This window comes from Notamacropus eugenii, chromosome 2, assembly GCF_028372415.1.
Source record: "Notamacropus eugenii isolate mMacEug1 chromosome 2, mMacEug1.pri_v2, whole genome shotgun sequence".
NCBI classification, from domain to species: domain Eukaryota; kingdom Metazoa; phylum Chordata; class Mammalia; order Diprotodontia; family Macropodidae; genus Notamacropus; species Notamacropus eugenii.
Window position 1 is genome coordinate 509,651,263 of NC_092873.1, and position 19,299 is coordinate 509,670,561.

Here is a 19,299-nt window from a genome sequence, read left to right on the forward strand (position 1 = left end):
TCTGTTCCCTGGATTATTCCTAACATTCACCTCCACTCCTACTCATAAATCATGATACCCTGAGGACTGGGTACATTACAAATTCATGTTATCCTGCTTCAACTGGGCTCTCCCTGCAGTGAAGTGGTCATTTCATTCTCTTATTGCTGTTCCTTTATCCCATTGACCATAGGTGCTATCTCACATCTTTTCTCCTCCAACCTCTCACACCTCCCCCTTCCACTCTCTCTCAACCCAGGATCTTGCTTCGGACTTGAATGAGAAAATTAAGGCCATTTGACATGATCTATTTCTTTGCCCTTTCTCTTCATCTCAAAACCCCTTGACAGTATCTCCTATTCTCTCCTCCTTTCCTCCAGTTTCTAACAAGAGATGGCCCTCCTAGGACCTTGCCAAGGTCAACTCCTCCCCTTATATGCCTGGTCCTTCCTCCACTTGTCTTCTGTAGTTGACTGTATCCTCAATCCACAGTCCTGCCAACCCACCATCAGCTTCTACCTCTCTGTATTTGCTGGTTCTTTCTCTACTGTGTTTAAATAGCCCAAGCACCCTTTGTTACCTTCCATACCTTCAAGCTTTGGTCTTATGTCTCCCCCCTTTGGAAGCCAAACTCTTTGAAAACATCATAGATCACACACACATACACACACACATGCACACACATGCACACACACATATGTATGTGTGTATTTTTTTTCCCAAGAAGGGAGGGGAGAATAAAATCTAATTTACTGTTCTCACTGTTCAACACTAACAATCTGGTTTCCAACCTCATCAGCTGAAGCTGCTCTCTCTGAAGTCACCAATGACCTCTCATTTGCCCACTCTGATGGTTTTTCCTTAGGTTTCTCAACATATTTCTCAACATCTCTGCTGCATCTGACACTATGGACCAACTTTTCTTTATGGACAGTCTCTCCCTTCTGGATTTTTTGGTGACCCTGCTCTCACCTATCTGTCCACCTATCTGACAACTCCTTCTCAGTCTCTTTTGCTGGTTGGTCACCTGTGTCCTTCCCCTTAGTTGTGGGTATTCTCCAAGGTTTTTCCTACAGATCTCACTTTTTCTCTGTTCTCCTCTCCCTTCTTCTCCTCCCTCTATTATGGGTAATCTCACTCGGTCCCATGAAGTTTATCATTTCTAACAAATGACTTAAAGGTCTATGTCCTTTTTTCCAGTCTGCGTTCAAGTCCTCCATCACTATCTCCCTAGTGAACTTTCAGACTGCATTTCCTGGAGATATCTTAAACTCAATGTATCTCAAGCAATTAATTATCCTACTCCCTAGATCCTCCCCCTTTCAGACTTCCTTTCTCCATCGAAGGCACCACCATCCTCCCATCATCTCAGGTTTGGGCCCTCGCCATTATCCTATGTGCCTATTTCTTGCTTTCCTCACATATCTAATCAGGAGCCAAGCCTTGCAATCTCTACCCCACAACATTTCTCAAATCCAACGTCTTCTCTCCACTCACACATTTACCACCTGAGTTCAAGCCCTCATCACCTCTCTTTTAAATTATTGCAGGTCTCTTCATTGATCTTTATACTTCTTCTCTTTATACCTCCTCATCCCAGTCCACCCTCCATACAGCTGCCTGAGTCATTTTCCTTAAGTGTAGATCTGAAAAAAAAGTCAAGAATATCAAGGGAATTAATGAAAGCAAATGTGAAGGAAGGCGGCCTAGCCACACCCGATCTGAAACTACATCACAAAGTGGTAATTATCAAAACAATCTGGTCCTGGCTAAGAATAGAGTGAGAGATCAGGAGACTAGATTAGGTACATGACATACAGAAGTAAACAACCTTGGCAATCTAGTGTTTGACAAACCCAAAGATCCAAGCTACTGGGACATGAACTCACTATCTGACAAAAACTGCTGGGAAAATTGGAAAAGTTTGGCAGAAACCAGGAACAGACCAACATCTCACACCATGTATCAAGAAAAGGTCAAAATAAGTACATGATTGGTACTTATAAAGAATGGTACCATAAGCAAATTAGAAGAGCAAGGAATAGTTTATCTATCAGGTCTATGGATAAGGGAAGAGTTAATAACCAAATAAAAGATAGCATTATGAGATGTAAAATGGATAGTTTTGATTACATTAAATTAAGAAGTTTTTATATAAATAAAACCAATGCAACTAAGATTAGAAGGAAAGGAGAAAATTGGGAAAATTATTTTACAGAAAATGTCTCTGATAAAGGTTTCATTTCTCAAATATATAAAGAATTAAGTCAATTTTATAAGAATACAAATAATTTCCTAATGAATAAATGGTCAAAGTACATGGATAGGCACTTTTGAATGAATCAAAGCTGTCTAGTCATATGAAAAAATGCTCTAAATTACTACTGATCAGAGAAACGCAAATGAAAACAACTCTGAGGTACCATATCACATCCAGATTAGCTAATATGGCAGAAAAGGAAAATGATCAATGTTGGAGAGGATGTGAGAAAATTAAGATACTAATGCACTGTTGGTAGAGTTGTGAACTCATACCCCAATTCTGGAAAGCAATTTGTAACTACGTCCAAAGGACCATATAGCCGTGCATACCTTTAGGTCCAACAATACCACTGCTAGGCCTGTACCTGAAAGGAAAACACAAACAAATAGGAAAAGGACCTATATGTGCAAAAATATTTATAGCAGCTCTTTTAGTGGTGGCAAAGAATTGAAAATGAGGGGATACCCATCTGTTGGGAAATGGCTGAATAAGTTGAGCTAAATGATTGTAATGGAATATGGTTATGCTGTAAGAAACAACAAGCAGGATGCTTTCAGGAAAACGTGGAAAGACTTATACAAACTGGTGTAAAGTGAGCAGAATCAGGAAAACACTGCACACAGTACCAGTACCATATAGTGATCAACTGTAAAGGACTTAGCTCTTCTCAGCAACACGATAATCCACGAGGACTCATGATGAAAAATGCTATCTACCTCCAGAGAAAGGACTAATAAAGTCTGAATGAAAATCAAAGCATAACATTTTTCTCTTAATTGCTTGTGGGTTTTTTTGGGGGGGGGATCGGTATTTTTTTTACAACATGGCTAATATGGAAATACTGTTTTGCATGATTACACATATATAACCTATATCAAATTGCTTACCATCTTAGGAAGGAAGGAGGTAGAGCATTTGGAATTCAAAACTTTGAAAAAACAAATGTTAAAAGTTGTTTTTATATGCAATTGTAAAAAATACAATTTCTAAAAATTGCAGCTTTGACCATGTCATCTCCTTTCCTTTTCACACTCAGTAAACTCTACAAGCTCTCTACTTTCTCTAGAATGAAAGTCTCTGTTTAACCTTTAAAGCTGACCCCAATCTCTTTCTAGCCCTACTGGATGCTCATTTTACTCCTGAGCCCTGAGATCTAGCTAACCTGGCTCTTTCTCTGTTTCTCACACATTCCACCTCTAGACCTTTGCACCGGCTGTCCCCCATGCCTGGAATGCCGTCCCTCCTTCCCTCCATCTCCTGAAGACCCTCTTTTCTTTCAAGACAAAGAGCAAGCACCAGATTCTTTGTTGTAATCCTTAAAAGTGCTTGTGTAGAAGATGGTGGAGTGATCAGTAATTGCTATCTCCCTCCCCTTGTTTACCCTGAAGTACCCAGAGAATATTTCCCCAGGAAAAATCTTGGAACAGTGGGATCAGGCAAAGGGGTAAACAGTCTTTTAGCCTGTGAGGCTAGGAAAATCGCTAAGCAGGGTCCCTCTTGCTGTGGCTGAAAGGGACCAGCGCAGGACCAGAGCTGTACTAGACAACCCCACCTCAGCAAACCCGGAGGAGATCCTGAGCCCCAGGGCAGTGAAGCCCACAATCAAATCACAAATACCAGGACCCCAGACGTGCCTCAGCACTCCAGGGTAATCGGGAGGACACTAGTGCAGACGGGTTGGCAAATCACTGAGCTTGCTTATGTTCCAGCTCAGCAGAGGAGACCTCGTGTGGCCAGACCACCCCTCTCCCACACTTAATGCAGCTAGTTCCACAGTAACTCTGAGGAAACCCAGAAAGACTTCAGCTGGCCTCTGCTTTCAGCTCAGCACCAAGTAAGCTGCAGAATTTTAGCTTCCAGCTGAAAGAATCAGAGGCCATAACACACAAAGCCTCAAGTTCAAGGTACAAGAAATATGGGACAGAGCCCCCTGTGCCCCAGAAGCAGAGACCTACTTTAAAATCCAGGTAAAGGATGATCATCATGAGCAAGAAGCAAGCCAGAAAATAAAAGACCATAGAATCTTTCTATGGGGACAAGGACCAAAACATGAATACCAAAGATGTCAGCATTGAGACTGTACTCCCATCTGAAACTTCAGAGGGAATATGAACTGGTCTCAAACCCGAAGAGCATTCCTTGAAGAGGTCAAAAAGGATCTTAAAAACCAAATTAGAGAAATAGAACAAAAACTGTCCTATGATATTAAAAATATGAAAAAAGAATTCACTGAAGAGAACTCCTTAAAAAGGGAAATTGGACAATTGTAAAAGGAAGTACAAAATCTATCTGGGAAAATTGGACAAATGGAAAAGGAAGTACAAAAACTAACTAGAGAAAGCAACTCCTTAAAAGGAACAATTGGACAGATGGAAAAGGAGATGCAAAAGTTAACGGAAGAAAACAATTTGATAAAAATTAGAATCGGGCAAGTAGAAGCTAATGAATCTATGAGACATCAAGAATCAACCAAACAGAATATAAACAATGAAAAGACAGAAGAAAATGTAAAATATCTAAGTTGGAAAAACAACTGGCCTGGAAAATAGATCCAGGAGAGAAAAATCTAAGAATTACTGGTCTACCAGAAAGCCATGATGAAAAAAAGAGCCTGGACAATATCTTCCAAGAAATCATCAAGGAAAACTGCCCAGAAGTCCTAGATCCAGAGGGCAAAATGGTCATCAAAAGAATCCACCATTCATCTCCTGAAAGGGATCCCAAACTAAAAACACCAAGGAATATCGTTGCCAAATTCCAGAACTCTCAAGTGAAGGAGAAAATACTGTAGGAAGCCAGAAGGAAAACATTCAAATATTGAGGAGCTACATTCAGGATCACATAGAACCTGGTAGTTTCTACATTAAAAGACTGAAGGGATTAGAATATGATATTCTGTAAGGCAAAGGAGCTGGGACTACAACCAAGGATCAATTACCTAGCATAATATTTCAGGCAAGGACATGGAAATTCAGTGAAATAAGGGATTTCCAGACCTTCCTGATGAAAAGGCTAGAGCTCAATAGAAAATTCGATCTTCAAACACAGGTCTCAATAGAGGCATAAAAAGGTAAACGGGAAAAAACTTGTTATTCAATATGGGCAAACTGTTTACATTCCTGTAAGAGAAGATGATACCTGTTAGTTTTGAGAACTGTATATTTATTATGATATATAAAAGGGATATAAATAGATAGAGGGAGTGGGTATAAGGTAAAGGAGGTGATGATAAAAATGTGATCTAAGGGTGCAAACTGATTGTAACGAGAGATGTGAAAAGCAGGAGGCAGAAAAAGGTAAATTACATCACAGGAAGAAGCACACAAATACATTACAGCAGAAGGAAAGGGGAGGGAGATGAGCACTGTTTGAGATTTACTCACATATGATTTGGTTCAAGGAGAGAACAACAAATTCAGTTAAGTATAGAAATCTAACTAACTCTATAAGCAGTAGGAGGGGAAGGGGAAAGAAAAGGGAGGGGAGGCTAAAAGGGAGGGAAGTAGTAAGAGAAAAGGGGAGTAAAAGGGAGGGGGGCAGAAAAAAGGAAGGAAGACTGTGGGAGGTGGTGGTCAAAAATTAAAACTCTATTGTGAAGGGGAAGGGAGAAGGGACAGCTAAAAGCACAAATGGTGGGAGAGAGGATGGAGGGAAAGACACCGATTGTAATCATAACTGTGAATGTGAATGGAATGAACTTTCCCATAAAACAGAGATGGATAGCAGAATGGATTAAAAACCATAATCCAACAATATGCTGTTTACAAGAAACACATATGAAATGGGAGCATGCACACAGGGTAAAGGTAAAAGATTGGAGTAGAATACATTGTGCTTCAACTGATGTAAAAAAAGTAGGGGTAGCAATCCTAATCTCAGACAAAGCAAAAGCAGAAATAGATCGAATCAAAAGAGATAAGGAAGGAAATTATATCCTGCTAAAAGGCACCATAGACAATGAAGCAATTTCACTACTAAACATATATGCTCCAAGTGATATAGCATCCAAATTCTTAGAGGAGAAATTGACGGAGTTACAGGAAGAAATAGACAGCAAAACTACACTAGTGGGGGACCTCAACCTCCCCCTTTCTGAACTCAAAAAATCTAACCTCAAAATAAACAAGAAAGAAGTTGAAGAAGCGAATAAAACTCTGGATAAGGTAAATATGATAGCTCTCTGGAGAAAAGTGAATGGGGAGAGAAAGGAATATACCTTTTCCTCAGTGGTACATGACATATATACAAAAACTGACCATGTACTAGGGCATAAAAACCTCACAATCCAGTGCAAAAAGGCAGAGATAGTCAAAGTATCCTTCTCAGATCATAATGCAATAAAAATTACATGTAGTCAAAGGTCACAAATAGATAAACCAAAAATTAATTGGAAACTAAATAATCTAATCCTAAAGAATGAGTGAGTTAAACAACAAATTATAGAAACAGTCAAAAATTTCATTCAAGAGAATGGCAATAATGAGATAGCCTGCCAAATCTTATGGGATACTGCAAAAGCAGTTCTTAGGGGAAATTTTATATCTCTGAATGCCTACATATATAAAATAGAAAAAGAGGAGATCAATGAACTGGGCATGCAGCTGAAAAAGCTAGAAAAAGAACAAATTGAAAATCTCTAAGTAAAGACCAAATTAGAAATACTGAAAACCAAAGGAGAGATTAATAAAATTGAAAGTAAGAAAACAACTGAACTAATAAATAAAACTAGGAGTTGGTTTTATGAAAAAACCAATAAAATTGATAAACTTTTGGTCAATTTGATTAAAAAAAGAAAGAAGAAAACCAAATTACCAATATCAAAAATGAAAAGGGTGAAGTAACCTCTAATGAGGAGGAAATTGAAACAATAATTGGAAATTATTTTGCCCAACTGTATGCCCATAAATTTGACAATTTAAATGAGATGGATGATTATTTTAAAAAATATAAATTGCCCAGATTAACAGAGGAGGAAGTTGAATACTTAAATAACCCTATCTCAGAAAAAGAAATTGAACAAGCCATCAGTGAACTCCCTAGGAAAAAAATCTAAAGGGCCAGATGAATTTACAAGTAAATTCTATCAAACATTTAATTCCAATACTATATAGACTATTTGGGAAAATTGGGGAAGAAGGAGTTCTACTAAATTCCTTTTATGATAGAAATATGGTTCTGATACCTAAACCAGGAAGACCCAAAACAGAGAAAGAAAATTATAGACCAATTTCTCTAATGAATATAGATGCAAAAATTTTAAATAAGATATTAGCAAAAAGAATACAGCAACTTATCATGAGAATAATACATTATGATCAGGTAGGATTTGTACCAGGAATGCAGGACTGGTTCAATATTAGGAAAACTATTAGCATTATTGATCATATCAACAACAAAACTAACAGAAACCACAGATTATCTCAAAAGATGCAGAAAAAGCTTTTGACAAAATACAACATCCATTCCTACTGAAAAAACTGGAGAGCATAGGAATAAATGGAGCCTTCCTTTAAATGATAAATAGCATCTACCTAAAACCATCAGCAAGAATTATATGCAATGGGGATAAGCTAGATGCATTTCCAATAAGATCAGGGGTGAAACAAAGATGTCCATTATCACCACTGTTATTCAAAATGGTACTAGAAATGTTAGCTGTAGCAATAAGAGAAGAAAAGAAATTGAAGGAATTAGAACAGGCAAAAAAGAAACTAAGTTATCCCTCTTTGGATAATATACTTAGAGAATCCCAGAGAATCAAGTAAAAAACTACTTGAAATAATAAATAACTTTGGCAAAATTGCAGGTTACAAAATAAACCTACACAAATCATCTGCATTTCTATATATTACTAACAAAGCCCAACAGTAAGAGATAGAAAGAGAAATCCCATTTAAAGCTAAGGTAGACACTATAAAATATCTGGGATTCTATCTGCCAGAACAAACCCAGGGACTATATGAACACAATTACAAAACACTTTTTTGCACAAACAAAGTCAGATCTAAGTAATTGGAAAAACATAAGTTGCTCATAGGTAGGCCAAGCCAATATAATAAAAACGACAATTCTACCTAAATTAATTTACTTATTCAGTGCCATACTAATCAAACTATGAGATAATTATTTTCTAGAGCTAGATAAAACAATATCAAAATTCATCTGGAAGAACAAAAGGTTCAGAATATCAAGGGAACTAGTGAAAAGAAATGCTAGGGAAGGTGGTCTAGCCCTACCAGATCTCAAATTGTATTATGAAGCAGCAATCATCAAAACCACTTGGTACTGGCTAAGAAACAGAGGGGTAGACCAGTGGAATATGTTATGTACTCAAGCTACTGTAGTCAATGAATATAGCAATCTACTGTTTGATAAATCCAAGGACTCTAGCTTCTGGGGTAAGAACTCACTGTTTGACAAAAATTGCTAGGAAAACTGGATAATGGTGGCAGAAACTGGGCATAGACCAATGCCTGATACTGTACACAAGAATAAAGTCCAAATGGATATATGATCTAGGTATAAAGATTGATACTATAAACAAATTAGGGGAGCAAGGGATGGTGTATTTATCAGATTTATGGAGAATGGAGAAATTTTTGACCACACAAGAGATAGAGAACATTATGAAGTGCAAAATGGATAATTTTGATTCCATTACATTGAAAAGTTTTTGCACAAACAATCCCAATGCAACAAAGATTAGGAGAGAAACAGAACGACAAAGGTCTCATTTCTAAAATATATAGAGAACTGGGTCAAATGTACAAGAATCTAAGTCATTCCCCAACTAATATATGGTCAAAGAATATGAACAGGCAGTTTGCAGAGGAAGAAATTAAAGCTCTCTATGGTTATATGAAAAAATGCTCTAAATCACCATATTAGAGAGATGCAAATCAAAACAACTCTGAGGTACCGCATCACACCTATCAGATTGGCTAACATGACAAAACAGGATGATAAATGTTGGAGAAGATGTGGTAGAATTGGAACAGTATTTCATTGTTGGTAGAGCTGTGAGCTGATCCAACCATTCTGGAGAGCAATTTGGAGCTATGCCCAAAGGGCTACAAAAATGTGTATACCCTTTGACCCAGCAATATCGTTTCTAGGACTGTATCCCCAAGAGATCATAAAAATGGGAAAGGGTTCCTCATGTACAAAAATATTTATAGCAGCTCTCTTTGTGGTGGCCAAAAACTGGAAATCAAGGGAATGCCCATCAATTGGGGAATGGCTGAACAAGTTGTGGTATATGAATGTAATGCAATACTACTGTGCTGTAAGAAATGATGAACAGGAAGACTTCAGAGAGGCCTGGACTTATATGAACTGATGCTCAGTTAGAGGAGCAGAATCAGAACTTTGTACACAGCAATAACCACAGCATGTAAGGAATTTTTCTGATACACTTAGTCCTTCACAGCAATGCAAGGACCTAAAAAATTCCCAATGGACTCTTGAGACAAAACGCCTTCCACATTCAGAGAAAGAACTATGGAACTGGACTGCAGAATGAAGAACATCATTTTTTTTTGTATTACGTTTTGTTTTGTTTTATGGCTTCTCCCATTCATTTTAATTCTTCTATGCAACATGATTAAGGTGAAAATGTATTTAATAGGAATGTATGTGTAGAACCTATACAAGATTGTACACTGTCTGAGGGAGAGAGTGGGGAGGGAGGGGGGAAGGAGGGGGAGGGAAGAGAAAAAAATCTAAGATATATGGAAGTGATTGCAGAACACTGAAAACAAATAAAATAACTTGATGAAAAAGTAAAAAAGTAAAAAAAGAGAAAAAAGTGTTTGTGTACTCTGGCCTTCTTAAATTATCTTGCACCCAATGAGCAGTAGCTAGGTGGCACAGAGGATCGTGCACTGAGTCTGGAGTCAGAAAGACCTGAGTTCAAATGCAGCCCCAGACATTTCCCAGCTATGTTACCCTAGGCAAGTCATTTAACCCCACTTCTCATGATTTCCTTAACTGTAAAACAGGGATAATAAAAGCACCTGCTTCCCAGGGCTGTTGTGAGACTCAAATGCGATTAGGTTTGAAAAGCAATTAGCAGTGCCCAGCACATGGTAGTTACTATATAAAGGCTATTGTTATGACTTGATATATATTTGCATTTGTTCACTTTACGTTTATTCTATGTTTTTTATATCTGTTTATCTCCAGTAGAATGGAAGCTTACTTTGAGTAGGGCCGATTTCATTCTGTCTTTGTATGCCTAGGGTCCAGCACTTGGGAAAGCTTGTTGATTGACTGACCAACTCCCCTAAGGTTAATTAGGATCTCTGCAGATGACTCTCAGACTCATCCATCCAACCCACCATTTTCCTGAGCCTCAGGCCTACACCACCAGATACCTACTGGGTATTCCAAACCAGACATTCCAGATGCACCTCAGACTCTAAGGGGCCAAAACAACTCATGACCTTCCTCTGACCAAACTCCAACCTCTTCCAGAGTTCAGTGGCACCACCATCTTCCCAGCGACTGCATTATCTTTGCCTCCTGACTCTCCCTCATACCCCATTTCTCATCATTTTCCAAATCTTGCTGTCTCTACCTCTACACCTTCATCCTTTCTCTCAAATCATAAGGCCTCAGCCTGAGTCCAGACCCTCGTTCCTCTTACCTACACTATTCAAGGGTCTCCTTATTGGTCTCCATGTCTCAGGTTTCTCCTCATTTTAGTCTGTCTTCTACTTAGCTGCTCAAGTGGCTTTTCTGAAGACCAGATGGGGCTGTGTCATGCCCTCACTCCATAACCCCAGGGGTTCCCTCCTTATTCTAGGAAGAAAGAAAAGCTCTTCTGGTTAGCTTCTGGAAGCTTCCAGCCTTATTATATGTTACTTCCCTCCTTCACTTTACAGTTCAGTCAAACTGGCTTTCTCTCTGTTCCTCATACATGATGATCCTCCATCTCCCATCTCCAGGTCTTTGTCCTGATTGTCCCCCAGGCATGGAATGCGTGCCTCCTGTCCTCCTTCAAGATGCAGTCCAAGTGCCACTTTCTCCAGTCTTTCCTGACCCCCTCCCCAACTATTGCTCCCACTCTCCCTCCTTCCTTGCTCAGGAGCCCTGAGCAAGTCTACCTGACCACAAGTTCCACATAAGCTGCCATTTGGCCCCATTGGGGATGTACCCAACAGTGATATCATAGGTACAGACCAAAACCTTCTCCACAGTCTTTCCTGACCATTTCCCCAACTATTGCTCACATTATCCCTCCCAAATTACCTTGTAATTGTTCTGAATACCCATCTACACTCATGTCTCATCTTTAGAATACAAAATCCTTGAAGGTCAGGGATTGCTCCATTCCTTGTCCTTGTGCCATTTGTGCCTAACACAGTGCCTGGCACATAGTAGGCACTTAATCAATTTTTGTTCTTAAATAGTGTCAAGGTTTGCAAAGAACTTTACATAATTAACTCACCTGATCCTCACAACAACCCTGTGAGGTAGGCATTATTTCAGCCCTCATTTTACAGAGGAGGAAACTGAGAGAGAAGTGGATAGCCGAACAGCAGTGGCTGCTGGATCCCCATGCCCATGTTGACATGAGGACCCTGCACAGCACAAAGGACCACTAAAAGAGGGGCTCTGAGCAAGTCTGTCTGATCACAAGTTCCACACAAGTTGCCATTTAGCACTGGCCTACGTAGGATGAGCCCCTACTGGGGAAGTACCCAACAGTGATATCATAGGTGCAGACCAAAAGGAACAAACAAACAACTCTCCTCGGAAAAACGGGTCCAAGTCATCCTGGGGGTGCTTAGTGGTTTCTGGCAGACATGCATTAACTAGATGTTGACTCTTCAAAGAAATCATGAGCCTTTATTATACAACAAAACATATGAACAGAGATAGAAACAGAGGTCCTGGAAGGAGTGAGACAGTTCAGCTCCAATACCAGTCAAGCACTTTACGCCTCCCAGCCCTCCCCCCTCAGACTCACATCCCCTCCCCCTCGGAAAGCAGAACACGACTGTGGGCGGCGGGTGGTGTACGGATAATAAGAGCTCCCATCTCTAGAGCATTTCCAAGTCTCCAGAGTGCTTTCCTCACAACAGCCCTGTGAGGTAGGTAGTGCAAGGATTATTATCCCCATTTGACAGATGGGGAAACTGAGGCCTGGAGAGTTGAAGCAACTTGCCCAAGGTCCCAGGTCTTCTAAGTGCTGGCACTGGGTTCTGAACCCAGGTCTTCGGCCTCCAAAATCAAGGCTCTTTCCCCTGCATGGCTAACATCTGAATGAATCTCAGGCTGGCAACGGAGCAGGCTCAGGGTGGGGAGCACATGGGTTCGAGTCCCCTCCAGACACTGCCCTCACCCACCCTGGAACCCCGGCTCTGGCGTTGGCCACAGCGGCCCAGATCCAGGCACAAGGAGCAGGCTGTGGCGCATTTATGGAAAGCCTGGTTTATTGCAGATTGTATTTGGCCTCTCTCCGCTCCTCGTTCTTACAAGACTTGTTGATGTCCATGATCTTCTCACAGATGTATTTGTTGACCTTGGATAGTCTCTGTGCAATCTCTGTCTCATCCACAGTTTCTTGTGCTATTCGATCATAGAGACACTCTGTGGGGAGACAGAGAAAGGAAGTACGAATGAGGAACCACTGTGGGAGGCTGACCATGCCCCTCCTCTGCTCTATAAACACCTATGGCTTCCCATACAACTCTTGTTAATTTTCAAAGCCCTGGAGTGCCTACAGCCTGCCCTCAGTGGACCTTACTTCTCCACCCGCACTCTGGGAGTAGTTCAGATCTTCTCTATTCTTCTGCTGACTCCTAACCCATCCCTACCCCACTCCATCCCACTGTGGCTTCCCCATCTCCATTCCTTCAGGAAGCCTTCCCAAAGTACCTTGTATTTACTCACTTCAGCCTCAGTTTCCTCATATGTAAAATGAGAGAACAGGAGTAGAGGACTTCTAAATATATAATTCTAAGCAATGAGTATCCATATGAAGGAGCCATGGGCCCCTAGGAATAAACCGGGGTGTGTGTGTGTGTGTGTGTGTGTGTGTGTGTGTGTGTGTGTGTCTGTGTGTCTGTGTGTCTGTGTGTGTGTCTGTGTGTCTGTGTGTGTGTGTGTGTGCGCGCGCCAAAGGACCTAACAGGGTTTGGAGGAGGCTCACACACCCCACTGAGGGGCCTCACTTCGGGGAGGGCTGGGGGAGCTACATTTTGCTTCCCTTCTAGGGGAACCACTTGTTGGGACGTCACAGTGGTGACTCCACTTGGGCACAGAGGCCTCGGGGAATCCTGCCACCTCCTTCATTCTCCTAAAAAGCAGTGGGGATGGCAGCTAAATCACAAAGTGATGAATGTCCTCAGAGTCTGGCCCAGTCCCTCCTCAAGAATCCCTCTGAAATTTAGCAAAAGTTTATCTCTGTATACCCCTCCCCCTTTCTCTGGAAAGTCTACCAGGAGCCCTGCAGACTTGGAAAGTGTCTGTGGGGGGGAGGGGTTCCCTTCCTGCTTCAGGATGACTCACATAGCCCATCCTCCTGCAAACCTCCAGAGGCTCCAGCTTTGCTTATATCTCCTCACTGACTGTGTAGAATGAGATGGCAAAGAGATACAGAATACAATAAAAATGGTCTATATTTGCCCAACATGAGAAGAAAGAGGGGGCCAAGTGCATCTTGGAACAGACACAGAAAGTGGTAAGGAGGAGCCACAGGAAAAATGGAAAGCCAATTTCTTTTTAGTATGGAAGCCAGAAGACCTGGGCTCGCAGGGTGATTGTGAGCATGTCCTCTCCCCTCCCGGGGCCTGCTTCCTTATCTGTAAAAGGAAGGGGTCGGGTGAGATGAGGGCCAGTTGCCCACCACCCAGCTCAGCGAGTTTGGGCTTCCTCTGGGCTCTGACATTTCTCATTCCAATGTTCAAAGGGCCCGCAGAGCTCTGACATTTTCTGATTTCTCAACTTTGGCATTCTCCATTCTAAGATCCTTCTCATCGCTAACACTCTCTGTTCTAAGGTCACTCTCAGCCCTAACATTCTTTGTTCTAAGATCACTATCAGTCATAAACTCCCTGTTCTAAGATCATTCTCATCCCTAACATCCCCTGTTCTATGCTCCCCAACTGACATTCCCTCTTCTAAGATCACTCTGAGCCCTAAACTTCTCTGTTCTAAGCTCTCTCCCTGCTCTGATATCCCATTTGTTCTCAGGCCCCTCCCAGCTCCGATATCCCCAGTTCTGAGGTTCCTCCCAGCTCTAACATTCCCTGTTCTAAGGACTCTCGTAGCTTCCTCTCAGCACTGACATCCCGTTTGTTCTAAGACCCCTCCCAGCCCTGACACTCCCTGTTCTGAGACCTCTCCCTGGCCTCCATGACACACACAAGGAAGTTCATCCCTTGACTTGGTCCTCACTCTCCAATGTTCTACCTCCACAATCCAGAACTCAGCCCTCCTCTTCTCTGTCCCAGGCCCCCTTGGTTCTGGGATCACTTTCCTACCTTCACCATCTCCAGCCCTGAGTTTCCGAGCTTGATTTCAAATCACAAAATTACAGAACATTAGTGCTGGAGGAGCCATAGAGAGGAGCACCTAAGTCTTGTTCCTGCCCTGAGGAGGAAAGGAGGCCCCAGCAGGAGATGTCACACCTTGGCCGGATGTCCAGCAACGGACCTGACAGAGGATGGAGGAGAATGCTCTAGAATGGGGGGCCCAAGGAGCTCATCCTTGGACACACAGAAGAAGAGTGATAGCTCTGGGAAGAACTTGGGAACGAATGAATCAAATGGCATTTACGGTCCTATGACTGGGGAGGCATATCAAAGCAAGAAAGAACCTCAGATCCTAGAACACAGAATGTCCAATCTGAAAGGTCATACAACATGAGACAGAGCTTAGCACCCAGCACAGAGACGAGGGAGCTTTAGGGACCCCCTAGTCTAGGCCCTACGGGACATGTTCAGCACCTAGGAGCACAATAGTGCAGACTATCAGAACTGGGACCTGTTCTTTGCCAGAGAGGAGATCAAATCAACAAAGCCTAGAGCTGAGAGGTCCTGGGTTCCAAGGCCACATCCACTCCTCTTCCCACTCCGTTCTTCCTGGCTGGCCTCAGAAACCATGGCAGGATCCTAAAGAGCAGGCGAGTCCTTCTCACTGGCACTGTTGGCCCTGAGAATGGGGCCTGCGGGGCTGAGTAGACCTACCTCTGACGATGCTAAGTTTGTGAGGTGAGAGGGGCGGCTTGGGGATGGCATCTTTCTTCTTCTTGGTGGCGACACCAGTGACGCTACGGTTCTTGAGCACGTCTGTCCCCCAGATCATGACGGCCAGGTTCTTGGTATATTTGGAGTCTCCTTGGGTGACCTGCAGCTGGTGCCATCTTTCCTCATCAACCCAGATCCCGCTTCCAAGGTGCACCTGGTGGGGCAGAAATCAGAGGATTGGTTGGTTACCTGGGAACAGGGACACAACGAGGCAGGTTTGTGGGGCCCTCTGAGCGCTGATGGGGAGGAAGGGAAGGAACCTGAGGGAGCCAAGTTACTGTATGTTAAGTCCTAGGAAGCCATAAGGAACCTGACAGAGGATGGAGGAGAATGTCTTAGAATGGGGCTCAGGAGGTCCAGCTCCAATATGTACTGGTGGCCTTAGTTGGGCTTCAATGGCTCGGAAGGTCTGTTACATGTCACACATCCTCCCATATGTGCAGGGCCTCAAGCTTGGCCTGGAAATGACCCCCAGGCTGCTCTCAAGGAACTGCCAGCCCTGCAGGGCAGAAATCTTAGCAAAGGGGACATCTAAATAGCATGGAATCAAAGATGGCACCCTTGTGTCTAGGCCCAGCTGAAATGCCACTCCTTGAAGGAACATAGGTCTTAAGGCTGTCAAGACTCTGAGGGACCCTCCAGTCAATGCCCTCATTTTACAGGGGAGGAAACTGAAGCCCAGAGAAGAAAGGACTTCCCTAAGGACACAAAGCTAGTAAAGAGGCAGAAGCCTGGAGTCCTTCCTTCAGGTTCCCTGGACTCTCCCAGGCAGCTTGTACCAAATCACTTCCCTGCTTAAACATTTCACACACATCCAGGGGTCTGTGAACCTGTGTTTTAAAAAATGCTGACATCTCTGTTTCAGCATTGGTGACCTCTGCAATTCTATGGATTTTAGGCTTTCCAAAACCTTACTCTGGGAAGGGGTTCACCCAAGGGCTTTATCCGATGGTGCACCTCAGGTGTCCATATGACAAACAGGGCCAGGAACCCTCCTTACTGAGGAAGCGGATCAGACCCACAGAAGGGGCCTGCCCACAGTCACACAGGGATGGGGAACGCTCAGCGAGAAAATTCCTTCTACTAACGGAGACAGGCAAATGTCCTGCTGCTAGGAGGTGGGCCTGGGGGTTTCGGAGGCTGACAACCACCATGGGGCTGCACCATGTCTGTACCACTGGAAGCTGCTGGCCTCCCAGTGCTACTGCTCACTATGTCCCAGAAAAGACACCGCTCCACTCAAGCATCATCAGTTACCTTTTTTCTCTATATTCTCTGCTCTAAGGCCCCCCAAGCTGTGACATCCCATGTTCTCTGCTCTGTGGCCAGCTCCAATATCCCATGTTCTCTGCTCTAAGGCCCTCCCAGCTGTGACATCCCATGTTCTCTGCTCTATGGCCAGCTCCAATATCCCATGTTCTCTGCTCTAAGGCCCTCCTAGCTGTGACATCCCATGTTCTCTGCTCTATGGCCAGCTCCAACATTCCATGTTCTCTGCTCTAAGGCCCTCCCAGCTCCTACATCCCATGTTCTCTGCTCTCAGGGCCTCCCAGCTCCAACATCCCACATTCTCTGCTCTAAGGCCCTCCCAGCTCCAACATTCCATGTTCTCTGCTCTAAGGCCCTCCCAGCTCCTACATCCCATGTTCTCTGTTCTAAGGTCAGCTCCAATATCCCATGTTCTCTGCTCTAAGGCCCTCCCAGCTGTGACATCCCATGTTCTCTGCTCTAAGGTCAGCTCCAATATCCCATGTTCTCTGCTCTAAGGCCCTCCCAGCTCCTACATCCCATGTTCTTTGCTCTAAGGTCAGCTCCAACATCCCACGTTCTCTGCTCTAAGGCCCTCCCAGCTCCAACATTCCATGTTCTCTGCTCTAAGGCCCTCCCAGTTCCTACATCCCATGTTCTCTGTTCTAAGGTCAGCTCCAATATCCCATGTTCTCTCCTCTAAGGCCCTCCCAGCTGTGACATCCCATGTTCTCTGCTCTATGGCCAGCTCCAATATCCCATGTTCTCTGCTCTCAGGGCCTCCCAGCTCCAACATCCCATGTTCTCTGCTCTAAGGTCAGCTCCAATATCCCATGTTCTCTGCTCTAAGGCCCCTCCCAGCTCTGACATCCTTTGACTCTCAGAAATAAAGCTCCTATCTGCACATACTGTGAGGTCCAGTGCCCTTGGCTTCCTGGCTGTCCCTGTAACAATGCTCCATCTCTGGCCTGGCTGTCCTCTCTGGCCACCCCCACACCTGCATGTTCTCCCTCATCTCCTCTTCTTAGCTTCCTTCAAGTCACAATTCCAGAGTCACCTTCTACACCTCCTTCCCCTCCCCCATTTTCATGGCCTCTGACTTGATGACAGATGGTTGTCGCACACTGACTTCGAGCCTGAGGGCAGGGACTGTCTTTATTCTTTCTTTGTATCTCTGGCACTTAGCCCAGGACCAGGCATACAGCAGGGGCTTAATAAATGTTTGACTGAAAGAAATGGGAAAGAAAAGGAAGGGGTCAAGTCAGGTGAGACTGCTAGTCTTCCACCCAGCTCAAAAAATCTGGGCTTCCTCTGGGCTCTGACATCTCTCATTCTGTTCTAAGATCACTCTTAGTCCTAAAAAAGCCAGTTTTAGGAGACATTTCTAAGGCCGAAAAGGTCATATTAATATAGGGAAACAATTCCACATGACCTGGGACCATCTGCAGCCTGTCCTAACCATGCTTAGCTGTGCAGTTGGCTGGGCTGGAGGTCCCTCCCCTGGATATCTCCCTGAAAACTTTTCTAGAGCCAGTCTTTGTCCTCTCGAAGTCCTCCAAGCCCCTCCCTGAGGCCCCTTCTACAGCTTCTGCTGCCTGGAGAATGTCTGTTGTCCTGAAGACTCTGTCGTAGGGTACAAAATGGAGGGAAAGATCCCTTGGGGTCATGATTTGGTGCTTGGAGGAGTCTTACTGGGTTGTCTTCTCCAAGCCCCTCGTTCTGCAGATGAAGAGGAGGAGGCCCAGAGTCACACAGAATCAGGATCCCCCCAGATCCTGGGCTTTTTCCAGTAGCTCCCCTCACCCACACCCTGGTCCCAAGGGAATGTGGGATGTTAGTGATTTGAAGCTTGTGCATATGGAACAAGATCCAATCCTAATTTCCAAGGCCCCTCTGGTGCACAATGAATCCCCCCTAACTCCAAGACCTCCATTAGGAAAGCTTTCCCCTGTAATAGGCCTGGCTTCATCACTTTCCACTATTCTGGTGGGAGAAAAAGCCTTTGAGCACAGAACACAAAGCTCCTCTGCTTCCAACCATCTCCTTTTGATAATGGGAAAGTGAGGCCCATGAAAACAAAGGGCCTTGGCCAAGGTGGTGCACCTGGCCTGCTGGGCCTAGTGATCCTCATTCCTGGGGTCTCTTCCAGGGATTTCTCAATAGCCCCAAAGGCTGGAGGAGGTGCAGTGAGGCCAATGGAGATAAATAGTACCTTTCTCACTGATGAACCCTTTCAGAGAAATGCTGGTGCTCACAGAAATCATTTTTCAACACAAACCATGATAATGGTGACTTCACACGTATAACTGATATCTGCTTGCCTTCTCAAAGGTGAGGGGAGGGGAGTGGGGAAGTGTGAGAGGGAGGGAGAGAATTTGGAATTCAAAAATTTCCTCAATGTAAAAATTTACATTTTATTTTGCATGTAATTGGGAAATAAATAAAAACATTCTTAAAAATTAAAAAAAAATAAAGATGTTAATTGGCACTCGTTTCTTTCACTCCCAAGGCAGCCTGAAGAATGCTCATAGCTCTCAATCTGTGTTCCTAGGA

At 43.5% G+C, this 19,299-nt stretch overlaps 1 protein-coding gene across 9 annotated transcripts in view; it reads right to left on the reverse strand.

Moving 5' to 3' along the window:
* The window catches only part of BEND5 (BEN domain containing 5), a 906,797-nt gene that overhangs the window by 114,549 nt on the left and 772,949 nt on the right, over positions 1-19,299 (reverse strand). For 7 of the 9 annotated variants that reach the window (XM_072649371.1, XM_072649381.1, XM_072649380.1 and 4 more), the window contains 2 exons: positions 15,439-15,652; positions 12,075-12,838 (listed from right to left, as the gene is read on the reverse strand). The exons of 1 other annotated variant lie outside the window; for it this stretch is intronic. In XM_072649371.1, the coding sequence (XP_072505472.1) occupies positions 12,681-12,838; positions 15,439-15,652 (372 nt within the window). In that variant the 3' untranslated portion in view covers positions 12,075-12,680. Of the gene's footprint in view, positions 1-12,074; positions 12,839-15,438; positions 15,653-19,146; positions 19,294-19,299 lie in introns of those variants that run through there. One more of the 9 variants, XM_072649373.1, reaches the window with a different exon arrangement.